At 40.0% G+C, this 20,445-nt stretch overlaps 2 protein-coding genes across 3 annotated transcripts; both read right to left on the bottom strand.

The window, feature by feature from the left end:
- Nucleotides 1-2,160: 2,160 nt before the first annotated feature.
- LOC144020708 (uncharacterized) lies at nucleotides 2,161-14,431 on the bottom strand. 2 transcript variants are annotated; one of them, XM_077524441.1, is made up of 12 exons: nucleotides 13,456-14,431; nucleotides 11,406-11,536; nucleotides 9,583-9,694; nucleotides 9,394-9,505; nucleotides 9,178-9,293; nucleotides 8,682-8,859; nucleotides 8,399-8,576; nucleotides 8,149-8,310; nucleotides 7,093-7,193; nucleotides 6,735-6,988; nucleotides 5,975-6,158; nucleotides 2,161-5,891 (listed from the first exon to the last, which is right to left on the bottom strand). In XM_077524441.1, the coding sequence occupies exons 1-12, from the start codon at nucleotides 13,550-13,552 to the stop codon at nucleotides 4,433-4,435; spliced, it is 3,084 nt and encodes a 1,027-aa protein (XP_077380567.1). In that variant the 5' UTR covers nucleotides 13,553-14,431; the 3' UTR covers nucleotides 2,161-4,432. The 2 variants fall into 2 exon arrangements, with proteins under 2 accessions (XP_077380567.1, XP_077380566.1); XM_077524440.1 differs by lacking the exon at nucleotides 13,456-14,431 and having other exon boundaries at nucleotides 11,406-13,371.
- A 154-nt stretch (nucleotides 14,432-14,585) lies between these two features.
- LOC144020709 (recombining binding protein suppressor of hairless-like) lies at nucleotides 14,586-20,318 on the bottom strand. Its single transcript, XM_077524442.1, has 12 exons — nucleotides 19,957-20,318; nucleotides 19,408-19,446; nucleotides 19,142-19,237; nucleotides 18,905-19,070; nucleotides 18,372-18,546; nucleotides 18,147-18,284; nucleotides 17,900-18,012; nucleotides 17,033-17,173; nucleotides 16,126-16,281; nucleotides 15,942-16,045; nucleotides 15,414-15,721; nucleotides 14,586-15,303 (listed from the first exon to the last, which is right to left on the bottom strand). The coding sequence occupies exons 1-12, from the start codon at nucleotides 19,974-19,976 to the stop codon at nucleotides 15,221-15,223; spliced, it is 1,539 nt and encodes a 512-aa protein (XP_077380568.1). The 5' UTR covers nucleotides 19,977-20,318; the 3' UTR covers nucleotides 14,586-15,220.
- Between the last annotated feature and the right edge of the window lie 127 nt (nucleotides 20,319-20,445).

The following is a 20,445-nucleotide window of genomic DNA, read 5'->3' as shown; positions in this document are numbered from 1 at the left end:
TGTATATATCTCGTCTGTGTACATATGTAAACATTACATGCTGGGCATAACAATGTCACAAATATTACGGGTCAATTTCCTGCGGCGTTTCAGGAAACAATGCGAATCCCGCGCGCTCACTGACACGGGGGTCCGACCATGTGGTTGACATATGACATGGCTTGTGCTCACTGCCTCATTTTTTTTGTTTTGTTTGTGACTTCAAGGTTTTGGGTTTTTTTGTTTTGTTTTTTGCAATATGAGCTAGCATGGCAACCGGCCTGCGAGGACAATTACACATTCCAGTTAAGGACTCATCCCTTCGCACACAAAAGGCTCCTTTGCATTGCCGACATTAAATTTTTCAGTACAGTTTAGCTTTGCATCCAATGGCTCTCCGGGCTCTACTCAGTCATGCATAATTTCCGTTTTAGCTCCCTCTTTGGAATTGACTTCAAGTTAAAATGCTTTCTCGCAAGGCTAGGTAGAATAAGTTAAAACGCAGTGTATCATTGCAAATGTAATATTGTGTATTGATGTAACGCTGCTGTGAGAGCACAGTAGCTCCAGTGTGCTGCAGACCTCCGGTTGCAGCATGAATCATTGCGTGATTCAGGGCTGCCGGGGCTTAAAAAACACAACCGAGCGCGTTCAAGGAGAGCTCATTATTTGGGTTTAAATATGTTGTATTTTCAAGGGCATGTTTGGACATGAGTGTCCTTGAAGAGGAGCGAAACACTCAAACTAGGAGCAAAGCGAACAATTTGCCAGAAAAACACGTTTAATTTCACATTTCCTGCAAGAACCATGAGACCTTTTTTTTTTTATTGAGCGTGGCTTGGAAGACGTATTAAAAATCGCCATTCTTCATCATAAATTGAAGTCGACTTCAAGGTTAGTTACTGAGCTTGTCAAGTCTCTGCCAAGTTTTGCTTTGGGGGGGCATGGCGAATACGTCCGTCAAATGATTTAGATGGACTGGAACATACTGAGTGTGAGGACCCAGTCATCTATTTTGTTATCAGGGAACATCATTAAAATGCGTTTGTGTGTGTGTGTGTTTGTCTGGAGCGTGGCCAGCAGTGGCATCTGTGCGTCCCACTTTTTACTCTTTGGTCAGTGGTCATGGATCAAAGTCGTCGATGTAGATCACTGGATCACACACTTGTTTTTGGTAGCTGGCCCGTCAATTTTAATTTAGCTGCACTGCGCTTGGCTCACATTAGCCGTGAATTGATTGTCACTTATTTTAGGTGGGATTAACGGGTCTGGATCACCAGAAACGTTTCCACATACAGTATTATTAAGGTGTTACGACAATGTAATAACCAGTGACAATGATTTAATAGTTATAATTGTGTGTTTCTAATAAGCCATGGCTTCTACACGTCAGCCCTTCTTTCGAATGTCAATGTTGCAAATGATGTGATGTGATTAATGTGTCCAAAAGGGGGGAAAAAATGAATAAAATTGTAAAGGAATGCCAAACATTTAGTCTGTTATAGATTTAAATAGCGTATATATAATAAACAGTCAAAATAGTGACACAGGTGTTGACCATTTGTACATCCAGTGACGTCACAACCTGTCACAGCAAATACTGTCTTTGGTGACTCCTGGTACTACGACTTACAGACCTTAATAACAATGACAATAATTGTATTACAATTGAAAAAAAAATGTTTTATTCTCCTTTCCATGCCACTTAAACCAGTTGTTGTTCATGGTGAAGGGAAAATCATGCCATCCTTACCAGAAAGTCCTACTGAAAAGAGAGTTAGGCAAAATTTAATTTCCTGTAACAACCAGTAACCATAAACAGGTCTTGATAAAGCACTCCTGACCCCTGGTGGACAAACAATGCAGGACTTTGCACGGTATCCCTTAAAAACAAACAAACAATCAAATAAATAAATACATAAATTTAACATTGAATAAAAAAAAATGAAATAATAATAAAATCATTGTTGTGTGTATCATAAATTTTGTATTTCATTGCAGATGCCTTCATAAAATGAAATCTCTTCAGTATTTATATAGGCCATTTTCGCTGCATTATGAGTTGAAAAATAATAAAGTGACTAAAAAAAAACGACTGGAAAAAAAATGCACAATGGGGCAAAATGGAAAGCATTCACAATGTTTTCGCACACAATTATTTATTTGTTAGGAAGTGTGAGGAACCAGCAATCAATGGTGTTGTCTTTCTACAGTTCAGTCACAATTCTCGGGCTCAAGTAATGAAACAATGAACGTTATCATAATCAAAATAAATGTTTAGCTCTTGTTTCTAAACAACCAATCAATCAAACATCAAAGTGACATGTCTCAAAAACATGTATGAATTAAGATGCATTCCTGTAAACGATAAAGTTCACATTGATCCTTCAATTACATAAACATTTCAAGTTTCAATTAAACATATACAATTATTTAATGCTTATTACATATGGCAAAAACATCAAGAAATGTCATGATGATAGAAAATTATATTACTACAAAGGGTAGGTGATTCTTTTTGTGTTCATTTATGCATTCTGGCAGTTGCTATAAAATTTACATGTCAGTAGTCAGTTTTCAGACAAAACACCTCAAATGTGCTGATGCATTTATGACGGGGGAAAACACAGTCATCAAATAAGCAAATGCTTCCGTGAAAATATAAAACAATATTGGCCACTCAGTACAGAATGAATTTCCAAACAAAAAACAAGTCGTAAAAGTGTCATTGATTTATGAATTATGAATGAATTATCTGCATATGTGTGTAATATTAACCTGACAAAAAAATAATAATAAAAAATAATAATAATAAGGGCACCTTTAGATGAACCAATTAATATATGCTGTGCATTTATAAGACTTGAGTGTTGTCAAAATCTTTTTGTTTGACTATTAAACAGAAAATATGTAGTCCCTACTTGATCACTGATCCACAGCAAGGAAAACAGGTATAGAATGTCAAAAAAATACGAATGGCACCAAAATAATGATCACATGATACAGACATTTTGGGAAAGTGTTGCCCACAAAACAAACCAAAAAAATAAAACACCTCATTAATGAAGAAAATAAATAAATAAATCGATCCAATTATTGTCTAGGTAAACACTCGTTTCAGTGCATTTGGGGGGTTACTAAGTAGTATGGCTGTTGTAAGTGGGAGTGTTTAAGGGCCCCCTACTTGCTCATATTTTTATTCTTACTCCTTCGGTCCTCATTCAATAGTTTATCACTTTAAAGTTAATAAAACATTGAGAATCCAAGATTTACTCCGCCTATTTCCTAATCACACCCCTAAAATTGTGTGATAGCCTCATGCACAGCAATGAAACTGTACAAAACATTCATTAAAAGATCAAGACATTCTCAGAGGGCAGCTAGTAAACATTTTATAAGGTGACATATTATATTTAATCAACAGCAAAACAATCATTAAAGCGTACAAAATGTTGAGAGCCCAAACCAAATTACTCTTCTTCCAAATGCATAAAATAGGTCTTTAAATTACCTGACAAATTATTACAGGCACATATAGTAATAACAAATATAAATAAAAACATCGGACTCATTTTCATATACAATATTATAAGTGCCAGAATGAGCTCAAGAACAAACTAATTGACGTGTGCTTTTATAACTGTGGTAAAAATGTAGATTAAATGGAATTTGTAACCAAAATAAATCACAGGCCTCAGATTAAAAAAAAAAAAAAGCAGCGTCTTTCAGCATTAGCAAATATGCTAAAGTATCAACCTTAAGACAAAGAACACTGATTCCAAGTTCATACACTTTAACAGGAGAACTATCATTGTCCGGAGCATCTTACTAAAGTGCAGATAACTTGCATGGTATGTCGGAGCTCACTGTCAAGTCTGGTTGCTCACTTTCAACTGGAGCGGTGGTTGATTCAGAACTCTGGGACATCAATTAGTGTGCACAATTTATTTAGAGTGAACTGAGGAAGACTGTGCAGGAAAAAAAAAGCTACATAGTTTGTGTTTACAGTTCTCTAATACTGTTCTCTGACACCAATGCCACAATTTCTTGGGGCTGCGACACAGATGCCACTGGTAATCCAGTTTGCACTGGTTGCCCCCAACCTCCTCAAAGCACCACAGGCACCTACATTGGATTTCAGATGGGTTTGGTGGTTAACGTTTTATGGTCCATATGTGAACATTAATGTCTGTCTATGAAACAACCAAGTGAAGTGTATCAGACGGTAAAAGTCATTCCAGTCAAATCCATAAATTATCCTGAGGGGCAAAAAAGGAGGTGTTTGGGGGGGATTACGTGCTTATTTGTTCCAAATCACGGGCAATTACTCGGAGGCCGCTATTTGAGACAATATGATAATATCTCTTTGATGTTTTGTGAATGGCAACTAGAAAACTGTGCAAAATTATTACTTTAAAATGAAAAATACACGGGATGGCTGCTGTATCTGTCGTCAGAGTTTCTGAAGACCGCTTTGTATCTTCTCTGTCTCATTTTTCTTTTTGAAAAGATTTTTCAGCTTCAAGGACTTCTTGCTCTTCTCTTTTTCCCTGTTTCTGTCATCTTTAGCTTCAGACGAGGACGAGGTGGATTGGCAGGCTCCTCTGGCTGGTGCCACCGATGCTTCAGACTCTGCCAGAAGCTTGGGAAAGCTCTGGGGAAGGTTGGGAGTTGAGGCAGAAAGGCTTGTTGGGGTTGCTGCCACGGAGTTGCAAGACTTCTCCAAGATTCCATCATAAACAAGCTGGCTCAGTGGACCATCTGTAAAAATATCTGCAGATAACTTCCATGGTACGCCGGAGCTCACTGTAAGGTCTGGCTGCTCAGTTTCAACTGGTGCGAAGGTTGATTCGGAATCTTCGGGCTCTTCCCTCGCAACTTGAGGATGATGTGTTTCTATAAGTGATTCAACTCTATCTCTTGGGGTAATTTCTTGTGAAATCTGGTCATCTCTTGGCATTCGAGTTGTTTTCCTTCTGAGAGATACGTCACACTCGTCTTTACATGGCCTCCTACTTATTGATGGTTCTGAACCAAACTCTAGCTTCTCTGTTGACGATGTGTGAGGCACATGTTGTTCTGTTTCCTCTCTGGGGACAGCCTTCACGGAACCACTGTCTACAAAATACCCCTCTTTCGAGATATTTCTTGAGGGTATTGGAGGCCCCGCAACCGTTTTGTCTTTGGCTATCCCCTTCACAGAGGAATCAAGCGGCCTAGAACTTCCATCCAAGGACATTCCCATTGAGTCTCTTGTAATCCTTCTAGCTACCAAGTCAAATGGACACTCAGAACCCTCCAGTAACTTCCTTGAGCCACTGTCTACAGAAGCCCCCATAATAGATCTTGATAACTTCTTTTGTCCCAATTCTGATGCCTCAACTTCATCCCAAACAATCTTCCTGACTTCAAGTGGTAAATCACCTCGATCTTTCGGTATACTCCTCGACAGATTCTCTGTAACGTCCTCTATTATTTCTCTGTCTATTTTCCTGGGTGGAAATTCTGCATCTAAGTCATTGGACGATACCTTCCTAATTACAAAATCCGTCGCAAGTTCACTCCTATCTCTGGATCTTCTCCTGAAGGGGGCCTCAATCGAAGTCCCCTCTTTTGACGTCATCATCAAAGGATTTTCCAAAGACATGTCCAGAGCTTTATCTTTTGCCATCTTCCTGCAGGAAATATCTACGGGAGTTTCAAGATCTTCCATGGAAATTTTTCGAACTGGAGATTCAACATCAGCTTCTAATTCTTTACTCACAGGCTTGACCACAGACCTTTCTGTAAGAGGTTCTGTATCGTCATGATAGAGCTTTCTATGGGCAGCATCAGCAGGGGAACAAGAGTACATTTTGCTATGAGGGGGTGAAGTGGAATGGTCAGAATCTGAGAACCTTTCTTGGGAGTCTCTATTAAAGTGAAGCAAAGAAAAGATTAACAATGGTAGTTGGAACCAAAGCTTTCAAAACCATTCATTGAACCAGAGACTTACTGTTTCTTCATGGATTTACGAAAGACTCCATCATCCTCATCAAAACAAGTATAAGGAGTTCGAATTGGGATGAGAAGATCAGGATCCGCTGAGATTAGAGTTGTCGGTGGTTGTGTGACACCATGTCGACGTGACCGACGCATAGTGGACGTTCGAGTTCGAGGAGAATTCTTAAGTGATGCACCTGGAATTTCAGTAAGACAATGTAAACCAATCAGCAATGGGCCGTCCCTAACTCAGCATTAGAACTTCATTTTAGCACTTATTACTACTACTGCTTATCAAATACAAGGCACTCCTCTAAGATCATTTTTAAGGACAAAGATGAAGGTACTGGGAACCGGCTGGAAATTAATCGAACATGTTTTTTGGCTGTGCAAAAAATCACAGAGCTCTGGAGAAAATCCGATTACAACTTGCAAACTCCACACAAAAAGTCTCCAAGATTGGGTTCCAGAGCGGTTGAAAATGAAGTTTTGAATCAAACACAAACCCAGTCATTCCCAAATATGAAGTTCCAGCACCCAAATTTAAATCCTCTGAGGCCCACCAAAACCTTACATCTCAACTCTCATCACCACAAGGCTCGGACATATAATTCCCAAATATTATCTGTCGTTTTCAGAACACATGTTCCATAAATATATGCAAAATGGTAAACAAAAATTCTTGGCAGAAACTATGGTGACTTTGTTTCTTTCACTAAAATAGCTAACAAGTAAGCTAAGAAGCTGTACCAGTGTTACTTGTGGTCCCTTACCTGGAATTTGAGGTAGGATAGCCGCAGAAGACTCTTCCAACAGGTCCTCGATTGACCCATGAAATGAGCTGTGGCATAAGCAAGATGGCTGAGCTACTCGGGGAAAACCCGCAGCGAGTGAGTCGGAGTAGAGCAGAGCAGTGAGGTTCGGAAGGCCAGGATTCCTGATGATCGGGAAGCCGCAGATACGCTCTATCTGTTGCCAGCGATGGAGACGTTCCCGCAGGCATGCCGTTACCTCTGACAAGGCATTCCTTTTGGAGATAGATGGACATTAGTGCTATATTTATCTCCCCTTGGAGAGACAGATTTAGTTTGGGAGACTCAAGTAAAACCTAACTTTAGTTATGCAACTCACTTTGCCTCTAGTATCTTGTGGTCAACCTGATCCAAAGATGAACTGTGGGCAACATGGAGTGTCCCAAGAACTGAGCTTCTCTTCTTTTTAATTTTTTCTGCCTGAATAAAAGTATGCAAGCGGATGTTTAGTTTGAAGATTTTAGTCACTATTAGTTCCAGCACTGGTGTCACAAATACTAAGGCAATCTCCTGGTCTTCTCTGCCCTGTGAGCACTCCTGTAAGGATTCTTCCAAGATCCTCCACAGATAGTCATTGACGGATGCCCACCTTTCTGCGGGTACTTCTGCATTTTTGGTGAGTGCCTCGGAAAAATAAATAAATAGATAAATAAAAATAAAAAAAAAAATAAAAAAAAAATACATGGACTTTGCATCGATTGAAGCAGGTTTCCGTCCATCGATCCAGGTCAGTACAGACGGCCCTTCTCAGTCTGTGTATTTTTACGAGACCTCACACCATTTTTTATTTTTTGAAAGCTCAGTATTATTCATTCGGCGGCCTGATTTATCATCGCTCTCTCTCTCTCTCTTTTTTTTTTTTTTGTCTGTGTGCGTGCCTGCATGTGAGTTTGTGCTCATTAATTCACCTGTAACCTGCTACAAAATCATATACCCTCCACCTTAACTAAATACGTCAGCGTCCCGTCAGTCGTGAAGTCGTGACTCAAAGAAAGTAATGATTAACAAAGTGAAATCCAGCACCAACCAGACAGATAGTTACAAAACCAGAATCTTTCACCAAGCCCAGAAACATCTAAAGTCCAGCAAATTAGGGAGACCTCGAGAGAACAGAGGAAAGACTAAAGGAAGGAAGGAAGGAAGGAAGGAAGGATAGATGAAGCAGAGTGAGATCCACAAATGCCAGCCATCACTGATTCAGCGACGAGTGGGAGAAGCAAATTCAGCACTCAACGAAAAGGTGAGCATCCGTCAATGACGAGACGATGTAACGATGCTTTTTCCCAGCTCTGGTTTGTAGATTGGATTTGAAATATGTCTTTTGTGACACCAATCCTGGAACTTTTCTGGCATACTGTATTTTCACATGCATCACCTCTTCTTTGGCAGTGGCAAGCTGTAATTCAGCACTGTGTTTCTTGACATTGTAGTACTGGACCTCAACTTCATGCGTCAACTGGAGCCACTGCTGGAGGACTTCTGAGGCAGTCCAAGTAGCATGCATGTCCTTTTCTGCCTGCCTTAGTGCTCCACGGACCTGAGGCGTATATTTGCCATGGTTTGTTATAAATTTGACCCACCTTTGTGCATACGTAAACAGTAATAAGCCATTGCATTTACAGTACCTGCACAAGTTCTTCTTCTGCGTATCGGAGTCGGCTGAGCTCACTGACGGCCCCCTGCCTCAGCTCTTGCAAGCGATGGGCCTCCTCTTGTGCCCCCATGATCTCATCCCGCATCTTCTCCTCCAAGTATTGCTTCTCCTCTGCCACATTACGTTTCTCCTCCTGGGCTCGCTCCAGTCTGAATCAGGGTAAGAATAGTTTGGGATTTATTTTTGTTTCGACTTCTTTGAATTGACCTTGTCATGTTGACAAGGTCAATTCTTGGCTTGCCCTGCATCCTTACTGTTCTTGCATATCTATGAGACTTTGTTCAGCCCGCTGCAGACTTTCCAGATCCTTCATCATCTTGGTTATGTGGATCTTGCTGCTTTTGTTCTGGACCTGAGCAAACCAGCATCCCCCAACTCCCATCACAACTGACACAATGAGCAGAAGGTCTTTCATGTAATTGTGAGGGGGACCTGCGAACAAAAAGAATGGCTAGGATTAAATACGACATATTTTTCATGGATGAGTGGTTGATTGCTTCTTCGTGACTTCATAATAATCAATAGCAGCTGAAATTAAGTGTTACCTTGCCTCCTATGAATACTAATACAATTTTGACATCTGCAGTTAAGGGATTTATTGATCCAGAAATTGATCGTGTAAGACTTGCAAACTCTCTGGGGCTCTCCGAGAGTAGAAATTCGATCACAGCATCATTGTTGTCATGAGTTGCCCTTCAAATTTGGATAAACTTGTTTTAAAAGAGACGAGCATTCATTGATGGTCCTTACGTGTTGGTGGTCCAAACAGCACAACATCAAGAGCTTTAATGTTGAGCTTCTGTTTGTCCCTCTGATCCTGAACTCTCAGTTGGCCACTCAGGAATGAAGGCTCATTGGCTGCAATCCTACGGAAAAGACAAAGAGAAGCTGTTTTTTCTTTATTTCTTTTTTGTAATTAAGATCAGTGTGTTTTCAGACATTTGCTTGGCCAGAGAATATTATCACCTTGGGAGTGTGTTTCCATTGACTTTGAAGTCTTTAAAGTTCCTCTCATACTGCGGCAACTCGACAAACTCCCTGAGCCAGCGGATAACGTCGTCTTGGGTCCAATTATGAACTAGGAAGTGAGACTGCAAGTGAGACACGGTGAAGTTTCAAATGTTTTTCTACACATTTCATCTTCTGGACAAACACCTTCAGATGACTTCCAGCCTTTCCAAAGTTCCTCTACTGTAATGTGCTGATCTTCACGGTGAAGGTGGCTATGTTTGTTGGTCTGCTGCTGCTTCATGTCTTCGATGATGAACTGCACGAGAGGAAGTGGGGACTTATATTGAAAAAATACAATGTTAAAAATGCAACGGTATGGAGTCAGCAGAAACCGGTTAAAAGCACATTTGAAAATATACTGTGCACTAACTGTAAAAGTGTATTTTTAATATTCTTCTCTGTGTATATTTAGGTTGAGAATTTGAGGTATGGGAGTAATGTGTTTCCACTTGTCACAATACATTTACACTTGGCTGGCGAAGCATTTCAAGTTCATTAAATTGAGCTGCGCACATGGACCAACCCCCCAAAATTCACATTCGCTCTCTCTCCTGTGTTATTAGTCGGATAATTTGTACACCGATGTTGTTGACAATCAAGAACCACGTTTTACTCACTGCATAAATTTGCTCGCAGCCAAAGATTAACAAGCCCTCAGACTGCACTTTACAATCTAATATGTGACAGCCTATTTTGTACATGACTTTACTCGTTTAGTCAGTGATTTAATGCTTTCATTATTGGGGGGTAGCACCTTAAGACTAGAACTTCAATCTCCCAAACCACTTTGATCCTCCCTTACAAAGGGATCCCTCTCCAGAGTAAAACCAAGTCCAACTCCTCTCAAAAGGATACAACGGTGTGTCGAGGTGAGCCTGACAAAATCTAGTTGGAACGTCTTGATCAGGTTCCTTCCCACCTTCAACCTCGAGGGCCGGAGTCCTGCAGGTTTAGTATATTTCCCTGCTGTAACACAAGCTTATTCCAATCAACATGATCATTATCAGGCTTATGCAGAGCTTGCTGATTGGGGACAGGAAACATCCAAAACCTGTAGGACTCCGACCCTGGAGGACCGAGTCACCACTGTACTCCTAATACGTCTTGCCATTGACCCTGCCTAGGGCATAAAGTAGTCACTTGTTTATGTGTTTAGAAAGGACACAGACACTTGTGTGTCTAAAAATGTAGCCTTGGATAAAGATGAAGGCCTCATTAGATGACTGAAGTCATCTTGGGACTACGCTCTGGTCAGACCATGTCCCTCCCTTGACGTCTCTGTGACAACCGTAACTCGAGGACTGGCTAATGTAGCTTGCAAGTGCATTTTGGATGGTGAAAGGGCAATCGCGAAAGTCACGTATGGTGAATTTGTCAACGTGAACGAGCCTTTGCTAGTTTTTCTTAGTTTCAGCAGATAATTTATTTGAAACTTTGATGTCACATTTTGTTTCTTACTAAATGGGTAGAACTAGATATGTTTTTAACTTCTTCCTACTCCCTTTGGACATGTAAACCATCACGAATGAATTGCTATGAGTTTCTTCTTTCTTGAAATTGTATCTGCTTCTTGTTTATGTTTATCTTTCAGTAAACAAACAAACAAACAAACAAATATTTTCTCAAAAGCAAATACACCATTGGGTATATGGATCTGTATTGCCTTGTTAGTTTTGGATCATGACCAGTGTGCTTTGCATAAAATAAATTGCGATCTTGGCGTGCAGATGGCTCATGTTGCATTTATATGACTGGGTCTGCAATATCCTATTAGTGCAGGTCTATGAGAGCAAACCACATTTGTCACAGCGCCAAAAGCCAAGTTAAACTGTTGCTATCCTTGAACTAGCATTTGACGCTTTCTTCAGCTAGAGCACCTGTTGCCGTTGCACTGATTTTATCCTGTATGCCTCTTGCAACTGATGAGGACATGAAAATATTTGAGGATGAATAAGAGAACATTGTACCTCCACACTCTCCTCCACCTCAATCCCTCCGTCCTTGTCATCATCCATCATCTGATGGATGCTCTGCAGGGCCTCCAGGCTGTAACGATCGGCCTCACTTATACATGGTGGGGACACCACTGTGCATGGGTCTACATGGGGCCAAATGAATTAGACTGTTACTATGCAGTATACCAAGATATTGCAATCAACTTATGCCTACTCCTTTTCCAACCAACTGGTGGTACATAGTGTTAGCTGTTTTGTGCTGCATGTTCAAAGTAAAAAATAAAAAATAAAATAAATACTGTTTATTTCCTTTATAAAACAAAATATTGCAATTTCATTGGTATTTTTTTTTAAATGAAATTAAATTGCTTTGCTTCTTGAACGCTGCAGTTACCGTACTCCATTGGTGTAGCTCCAACAGATGGCTCTTTCTTTTGTTGTTCAGAAGGATCAGAATCGTTTTATTGTCATACACATAGCATGATGAGATTAAAGCAATGGAATAAACTGTTTTCTTTCTCTTTTTTTTTCAAGATTGTCCATTTTGTTTACATTGGTCTCAAAATAAAACAAATACAGTCCCATTTATGTTTATTGTTCTTATAGTTTAAAATAGCGTGCCATCTGTCAAAAAAATAAAAAATAAAGTGAAGAAAGTGAGGGACAAACTTTTATACTTTGTTGTAAAATAAATGTTTAATTGTGAGAACTTAATTATGGTTCCAGGGCAGGGTTTTTTAATAATATGGTGCTGTAAGAGGAACAGGTTTGACTGTCATTTATAGTTCTAGAAAAATGCGCTTAATGTTCACCTGATAAAACATTCATCATATCAAAACAAACTGTTTTGGACTGAAGTTGAAGTGTACAGTATGTTCCTGAATTGAAATCTTAATACAGAAGACTAAAACACTATACGGGAAAATGACGTACAGCTTACTGTTTTTCCAGGCCTGTTAGTCACAACCCATTTTTGTCTCTGTGATTCAGACATCTTAGTGCTCTTGGGAGCTAAAGAGGCAACATGTCAAAAAGGCTTGTTAAACGAGTACATGAGCAAGCTCCAGAGAGGCTTGCTTCTCTGTGCAAATATTACCATTGTCTGTATGTCAAATTTAATTTAACAAAATAAAAATGTGTTTCCATCTGTTGAACATTATACACCACTACGAAAACACGGGTCATCATCACTTGGTAGCTGATGAAATACTGCAGTACTTTGCTGATGGATGGCAATCAAATGTCAATGGTGTATAATAACTAGGGTATTTTATTGTTATAGTTAGTTTTTCTTTCGTTTTTACTTTTATTTTTGTAATCAGTTATAACTACGTTTTAGAGGTTTGTTAGTTTTTTAGTTACTGTAAGATTATAAACCAGAATTTCATTTCCCCCCCGCCTACTGCCCGAAGACAGCTGGGATAGCCTCCAGCACCCTTGTGTGGAATAAGGTTCGGAAAATGGATGGATTTTCATTTTTGTTTTATTTAGTTAACACAGATGTTTTTGTTTTTCTCCTATTTTAATTGTATTCATTTTGTTAATGATTTTGTTAACTATAATAACCTCATGCAAAGACTTTTCAAACACTGCGTGCGTGTTTGTCTGTGTGTGTACATTATGGGTCACTTTTTTTTCTTCTTCTAAATAAGATGCTTACACAACACAGGTAGGCCTCAACTGTCTAATTTTAAAGTCAAGTATTTCACAATCGCAATAGTAACCAGAGGACATTCTAAAGATGGTCACAGTCGGGAAATGCATGGCTGTAGACAGCAACAACATATCCCTCTTGATATCTTCTGGATAAATTAAGATGGGAATAAGAGGGGGAGGGCATGCATGGCGTTCTGGTAGGGGACATTCTTTATCTTCCCCATTGGCTGCCAGTCCATTATGAGGAAGGAAGGATACTTTGTAGTTTTATTTGGTCTTTATTTGGTTTTAGTTGATCTAGATTATAAACAAACACTGTGGGCTATAGTATGTTTTGTGTGATACAACCAAAGGTGTGTGATTCATTCAGTCAACTTACCCCCTGGATTGAAACCTGTGCCTGCACTTGTGAAACTGACACCCTGCAGGTCACCGGCACTTTGCGCAGCGACCATAAGAGCAGCAGGGAAAACGAGGAATAAAAACAGGGAAAAGGGCAGCATTTCGAAAGTTAAAAATAATTCCTGAAACAAAAATCAAATGCAGACTGTGTGATTAATCAAACCGTTCAAGTACTAAAGGCAACTACCCAGTGTAATTCCAGAAAAATATTGCGGTTATATTCCATAGGCCAAATTATGGCGCATCCAGAGACGTTTCCATCTTGAAATCCTATGTTGTGATCACACAGCAATATAAAATCCAAAAGATTAAGTTGAGCACCTGAGGTTTTTAATCCCGTTTCCTCGTGTTCACCTGGAATCTATTCTGTATCCAAATCCATACTCAAATACTGTCATTCAGTGCTATGTCCCAGCAGTGTGAAGACCTCAAGAAGCCTCTCTCACTCTGTCTCAGTCCAATAACAGGGTCTCATCACATTATTAGGTTTCCTCACACACCAACCCCCATCCCAAATATGTAGAGGGTGAAAAAAAAAATGCCATAAACAGTCGATGGCTTGGCCATCAATATGCAGATTGGATTTTTTTTTCTTTTCCTTGTCTTTGTGTTGTATTAGGAATACAATACTGACTTAGGTGACATAAAAAGCCCCTCTTTTAAAGATTTTGCTTGAGATCAAGACAGGAATAGCATGACATAAGCTCTGCTGGGACAGAGACTTGAATGACATTATTTTCACAAGACGTCAAACTGTGCCAATTAACTTTGCCTACATGTTGGTGGTACTGTCTACATTTATGTGTGTGATCAAATTAAGCACACATGCGCCACAACCTGGTCTGGCTTTAGAACGCAAATGATTATGCAGGAACATTAATAGCGCAAAGGACACAAACAGACTCACACCCGCGCTAACAGTAGCCTAACAAAGTGTAAGGTTTCGTTCCAGCAATATGGCTCCCAGTTTAAAAATAGTGGCACAGCTTTGACCTCTAGTCATGCCCAACAGGGACCTTGCAGGATTGAGCTTGGTACTTGAATACTAGGAACACATGCTAAAGCTAATGGGACCTATTACCAGAGCTGTATTACTTCAGGCTATAATGTTGGTTGAATTCACTGACACAGAGGTTTCAATGTCACAATGTTTATTATTGTTTATAGTGTGCAGTGACTGCATCATACCGAGAGGTGTTTCTAATATATTGTCCTGCTCATATTGCTAAATGATGTCATCAAAATATTTAACTATAGAGTTAAGTGAAATTTCTATGTGAATGGTATGTAAGCTTTACCTCAGCAAAAGCTTGTAGAACAGGGAACTCAAACTTGCACCCCCTTAATTGACATCAAAGTTAGCATGAGCCCCATGTTTTTTTGCCATGTCGTTGCCCTGAATTTCTTTCATTTTTATTTTTTCTGTTTTCTTTATTAACTTAAGGGAGCATAGTTTATGGTCATGACAGCTTACGGGGAAACCAAACTGTTTCGCTCTCTTTTTATTTTTTATTTTTTGAAATACTTGAAGCCCTTTTTGTGGAATACTTAATTCGGCCCAGACAATCTCCAGCAGCCCCCACTTAAGTTGAGTTTGACACCCCTATTGTAAAACGTAACAGGAATACAAATAATACAGTTAAATCATTTGTCTTCTAGTTCTATACAAAAATGCTTGCACACAATAAATTGATGAACTCACATTCTTGAACAATGGCATTAGCCTTTGCAGGATTAAATGATCTGAAAGGCACATCCTTGTCTTGAGTTCAACGTCCTTCAAGGGGATTGTAGGTCCAAAACAGTCCACTAGATGGAGCTAAACAGTCATTTCTTTTGCTCCTCAAAGGTCCTGCTCAGAAACACAAACATTTTTAGTCATTGTGCGTGTTTACAAACAACACGCTCGCCATGAGTATCATGACGACAACATTGACACGATTGATGACCCTGATGACATGCCTGAGTCACGACTACCGTAAGCCACCCGGCCATTTGTGAGTGCGCCCAATGAAGAAGAAGGTGAAGATGAAGACGTCTGCGATGCTGACGACAAGGAGGTGGTGTGTGGCCTCAATATGGCCTCAGCAACACTGCAGTGGGGTCGGGGCCCTGGTTCCGAGGTGTAGGTGAAGGTGAGGGAGGTGGGGTAGATGATTCCGTCGTCCCGGACCAGCGTGACTGGGACCTGCACAGGTTGCCTGACCCAACGCCAGCCCTCTCTGAAAGCCGAAATGTCCGGCACCACGCACAGGATGCTCTCGCCGCATCTTGGAAGACACGTGAATGTCACACCAGCTTTTCAGATTTAAGTTTGCAGTCTACACTACTCACAAAAATGTTAGGCTTTAAAAATTCAATCACAAATTTAGAGAATGTCAAATGAAGTTCACCTGTAAAGGTTGCATTATTGGTTCTTGAAATTTTACACAGAAGCAAATATCACTCACGTTTTTGTGAGTAGTGTAAAATTGTAATCACAACTCATACCTATAAATGGTATCAGCCTCCACATCTCCAAACCACACTTTCTGCTTTGGGCTGAAGTTGTGCCCAGTCAGCTCTAACATGGCCACATCTCCTCCACCATTTAACTGAAATGACACAACCACAAAAAAAGAGAAGATTATTTAAAGGCAACAAAAAGCACGTGTGTGTGTGCATGTGTGTGTACCTGCAGGCTCTCCACCACAGGCACGGGAGTGACTGGAGTGGTCACGGGCCCCATGCCCTCATAGAATGTATACTCAGCCTTGTCTGTGCTGATGATGGTCCAGCAGGCGCCGTCGTTAATGATCTCCTTGTTTGCTTCTTTGGCACATGGCGCAGCCTGAAGCAACAAATATTTTTACACCCAAAGTTTATATATATATATATAAATATACTTAAAAACTAACTAGCAGAGTGTGAAACACAAAGCCCGCATTGTGAGAGAAAGCATCTTTAAAAAGTATGTGAACTAGTTGTGTTCTTATGCTGCCCGCTGCCAGCCCACGGACTATTTGGTACCAGGCCACACATTTTTGCTGTTTTGAGCGGTATTCAAAATACAATACAAACAGTTTTCCTCTGACTATTCAGCATTCTGTGTACTAGTTTTTTTTAACCTAACCTGTTATTTGCAAATTAACTACTAATTGCTATTGTTGTGTTCTGTAAAACGTTTTAAAATTCCACAAGATGGCGCTACTGCCTTGTATAATGCTGTTAAATATAATGCTGTTGCACTATGACGCTTCAAGTAGCCACCAAATGTGAAATGACAGAGAAAATTCTTACTATTTGTAAGGGGGGGGGAGCTTCAATTACTGCCAGATATTTGATGATTATTATGTTGTAGTGGTTTTGAACTGATACGACATATTGAGAGTTGTTTCTAATATTTCAATTTTATTACCTAATTTAGCCACACAATTGGGACAGGGAAACAACATTAGAAATATCATTCTTGTATTGTAAACAATTAGAATTAGCCCATTAAGCGCAGGCTGCCATTTAAGTCAGATTTTGTTAAAACGACATTGAATTGTCACAATTTGTTTTATCTCTGGTCAACTTGTAGTGCATTGCTTTATCCATACCTGGTATTGAATTATTCTGTCCTGTGAGAGACAGAGGTACATCCGTTCTGTATCTTTCAGGTAAAAGGCGCACTTGTGAAGCTGCGACACTGGGTCGTCTGCATCCCACAAGGCTGCCTGCTTATCAACTTTGCGTATGACCTTAGAAATGAAGGGCAAAAAGAGGCACACGTGTAGCAGACACACAGTTTTTAGGACGCATGGCACATCAATAGAGCATTGTACAGACATCAAATGTCATTAAATACAGTATGGACAAAAGTATTGCAGCATACGTTATACCTCATAACCTTTTTTTCCTTAATTGGGTTTGAGCCCTTTGTTCTCACTGAAATGTAATTTAGCATCTCACAAAAAAACATTTTGTACAATGGAAACCTCCGTTGCTTAGCCTTATGGAAGGCCCATTAGAAAAGAAAAAAACAACAACCAATTATTAAATTAGCCTGTAAAATAAAATTTAAAATCCTAAATGGCAAACTACATTATTAAAAACTAATTCTCACTTGAATCAGCAACATCATTTTGGTAATACTGTACGGACAAAACTATTGGGACACCTTTTCCATGTATTAATCAGTCACAAACTAGAGACCCATTTGTACTTAAATCTTCATTTTACTAAGATATTTTGGACAATCCTAGCTTCTATTAACACAGCACACAGAGAACACTTTGATGCATTACAGTAGGAGACTAGCTGACTATAATTGACCTCAGAAATGTGCTTCTGAATGAATGCACAGAAATGAGCAGGCAGGCAGGCACATTCCAAAATCATTCATCTTCCACTATGACTTCCTGTAGGTTGGCCAGGTGTGACGCAATTCTTTTGTCCATAGAGTGTATGTGAAGTCACATGCATACCAGTCTGGGCAGGGCCATGCCAGTTACAGAGCACACCAGTTTGACTGTCTGGCCATAATGAATGTAACCGTCTCGCACAGCAAACTCCTCCCCTTCAGATTCGTCATCGTCCACTGAAGAAAATAAAAGAAAGCGTCATTTTGTTGTGTGACAACATGACATAAAACAATGCTAGGAAAGAGCAAGTGGAGACAGGAAAGAGAACTAGCCAGAACTCGACAATTATAGGTGGTATCGTTGGACTCACACAGGTGGATGTAGAAGGCCCCCCACTGGAGGGAACTAGCATGAAAGTTTCCACCCTCCACATGAAGATACCTGGTGCTGACTGTTTGTGATCGCAGGCGGTTAAATAAAGCTACCTTTGTTCCTGATGCAATACACACTGTGAGACATAGTGGCAAACATGAGAATAGGTACATACTCTACCGAATTCATTCCAAAAAATCATATTGTGTATATTTCTACTCACAGTCTGCATTTTTTAAGGACTGCTTCTTCTTGGAAGGCTTGGAGATCACTTTGATTCTCTTGCTGAGGAAACCTCCAATGTTCGCGCTATTGGCATACAGCATCCTCACAGACAGCATGAAGTGTTTCCTTTTGTCTGTGTCACTGATGTACAAGGTCTTAGCAGCGCAGAAGTTCTATTGCAGCGAATGAAAACACCAACGTTGTTTTAGCAGAAGTGAAATACAAAATGACATTCTTAGTCCCACAGTGGGGAAATTCTGAATGATGATGTTTGTTTTGGTTCCCCTAAAAAGTACACTCATCAGCCACACAATGATGTATTATTTATGTAAATGTTTTAGGCTTACACAAGTAAAATGATGTTTCATTTTTGGCAAACACTGACAGAGGTATTAATCTAACAATGCTTATTATTATGGTTGAAGTTTGCAATAGCAAAGAACTGCAATAATAATGTTATAAATGTATTTGTCGTACTTTATATTGTATTTGCATATTGCACCATATTTTGTGGCAAAATAGTGTTCTCACCTTCCCCTCCAAGTTGAGCTGTTGCATCTCAACGTCACTGTTGCCAATCCCGATGAAGGCACAGGGCTGAGCCTCCTGCTCTGTGAGGCCCTCATTCTGCATTTTCTCAAGCTTCTTCTTCCAGCCGCTACCCAGCAGATAGACGCATGGTGGAGGGCAGAAAAACCTAAAAACAAAACAATCAATGCTATAAAAAATAATCTCTCTGTGAAACCAAAACCACAGACACACACATACCTTTTCTCATTGCCATATGACTTTTGTGCTACTTTTGCATGCAGAATGAGGACTGTTTGATCATCTTTTTCCTTTAAGTACTTTCTCATTGCCTCCCTGAAAAGAAGGCCACATGTAAACATGTACACTCAACCATCATGTGATCAACAGAATATTAGAATTAGAAACAGCTCTCAATAGTTCTACATCACAGCCTAACACAGCAACCATGATAAATAATATTGTTTTGTTTTACTCTTTGTTTGTTTTTTTGTTTTGTTTTTTACCTTGTTAAACGTTGAGGTTGACACATATCACCAAACTTGCTGCAAAAGAAATGAAGAATGCAAGGTGAATGTAGGCTTTTTTTTTTAAGAGATATAATTATTATGCATCCAATGATACTACTGTTGCACGAATAAATACAGCCAGATATTTATGCAAATATTGACGGGGCATTGAGTCGCTTTGAGTACAGTACACAAAATACGAGATAAATGGCAAAAGTTGGTTGATCTACTTGGTAAGTACAGTAAACAGGAAAACACTTTTTCATGAAGAGAACCTCAATAACTATTCATACAAGCACGACCCAGGTTAGTGTTTCACAATAACAGAAAAACAAGCTGAACAGTCTGAGCAAATTGACACAAACTTGCGGACATAGTTTTACACTGTGCGTCCAGATGGGACATGTCCAAAAGGCAAGTTACTGCCACCAGAACTTTATTTGAACATCTCTCTGAGTCACAGAACCTTCTCAAACGTATACGAACCAACAGGTGTTACACCAGTATTAAGAAAGCAAATACTTACGGTATAATATCACCACTTACCCGGTAACAACGGGCGCCATTTTCCAAAAAACGCCCCCCTCTCTCCCCGAACAATCGCGAGACCCCTCCCGAGGGCACCCCACTCCGAGCCCACTATCACCATAACACCAGGGCCAATGGAACCAGACTGGATGCAGGAGGACTTTGGTCCAAATTCGAGGAGGACAGGAGGGTACAAAAGGGTGAGAAAGAGTGAGAGACAGGAGCCGCGACGAGGCGCCCAAACAACAGGCGTGGGAAAGTTGTAAAGTCGCGCGTGAACAAGAAAATTCTCACAATAGACATCCATTGAGAGTGCTCGGCACTATCGCGAGATCAACAAGAACTCACACATCTGTTTTTTTTCCCCCCTCTCAAGGACGTTACAGTCGACGTTCCCACGCTGTAGTGTGTTGAGCAATGAAGCAAGTATGAAGACGTGTTTGGAACACTGGAGGACGTTTAAATATCACATACACTAATTGGCCACAACAGTAAAAACATCGTTCC

The sequence above is a fragment of the Festucalex cinctus genome, chromosome 6, assembly GCF_051991245.1.
Source record: "Festucalex cinctus isolate MCC-2025b chromosome 6, RoL_Fcin_1.0, whole genome shotgun sequence".
NCBI lineage: Eukaryota > Metazoa > Chordata > Actinopteri > Syngnathiformes > Syngnathidae > Festucalex > Festucalex cinctus.
This window is presented reverse-complemented; position numbering and strand designations above follow the sequence as displayed.

Excerpts from the sequence above, each read along its gene's own strand:
- LOC144020709 (XM_077524442.1), bottom strand. The coding sequence starts at position 19,976 with ATGGCGCCCGTTGTTACCGG. Across the intron at positions 18,013-18,146 it reads GGCCTTCTACATCCACCTGT|TGGACGATGACGAATCTGAA; the intron begins GTGAGTCCAACG and ends TATTTTCTTCAG. Across the intron at positions 15,304-15,413 it reads TTACGGTAGTCGTGACTCAG|GACCTTTGAGGAGCAAAAGA; the intron begins GCATGTCATCAG and ends GTTTCTGAGCAG.
- LOC144020708 (XM_077524441.1), bottom strand. The coding sequence starts at position 13,552 with ATGCTGCCCTTTTCCCTGTTTTTATTCCTCGTTTTCCCTGCTGCTCTT. Across the intron at positions 11,537-13,455 it reads GCAGGGTGTCAGTTTCACAA|ACCCATGCACAGTGGTGTCC; the intron begins GTGCAGGCACAG and ends GGCCCCATGTAG. Across the intron at positions 7,194-8,148 it reads TTGCCACTGCCAAAGAAGAG|GCAGAAAAAATTAAAAAGAA; the intron begins GTGATGCATGTG and ends ACTTTTATTCAG.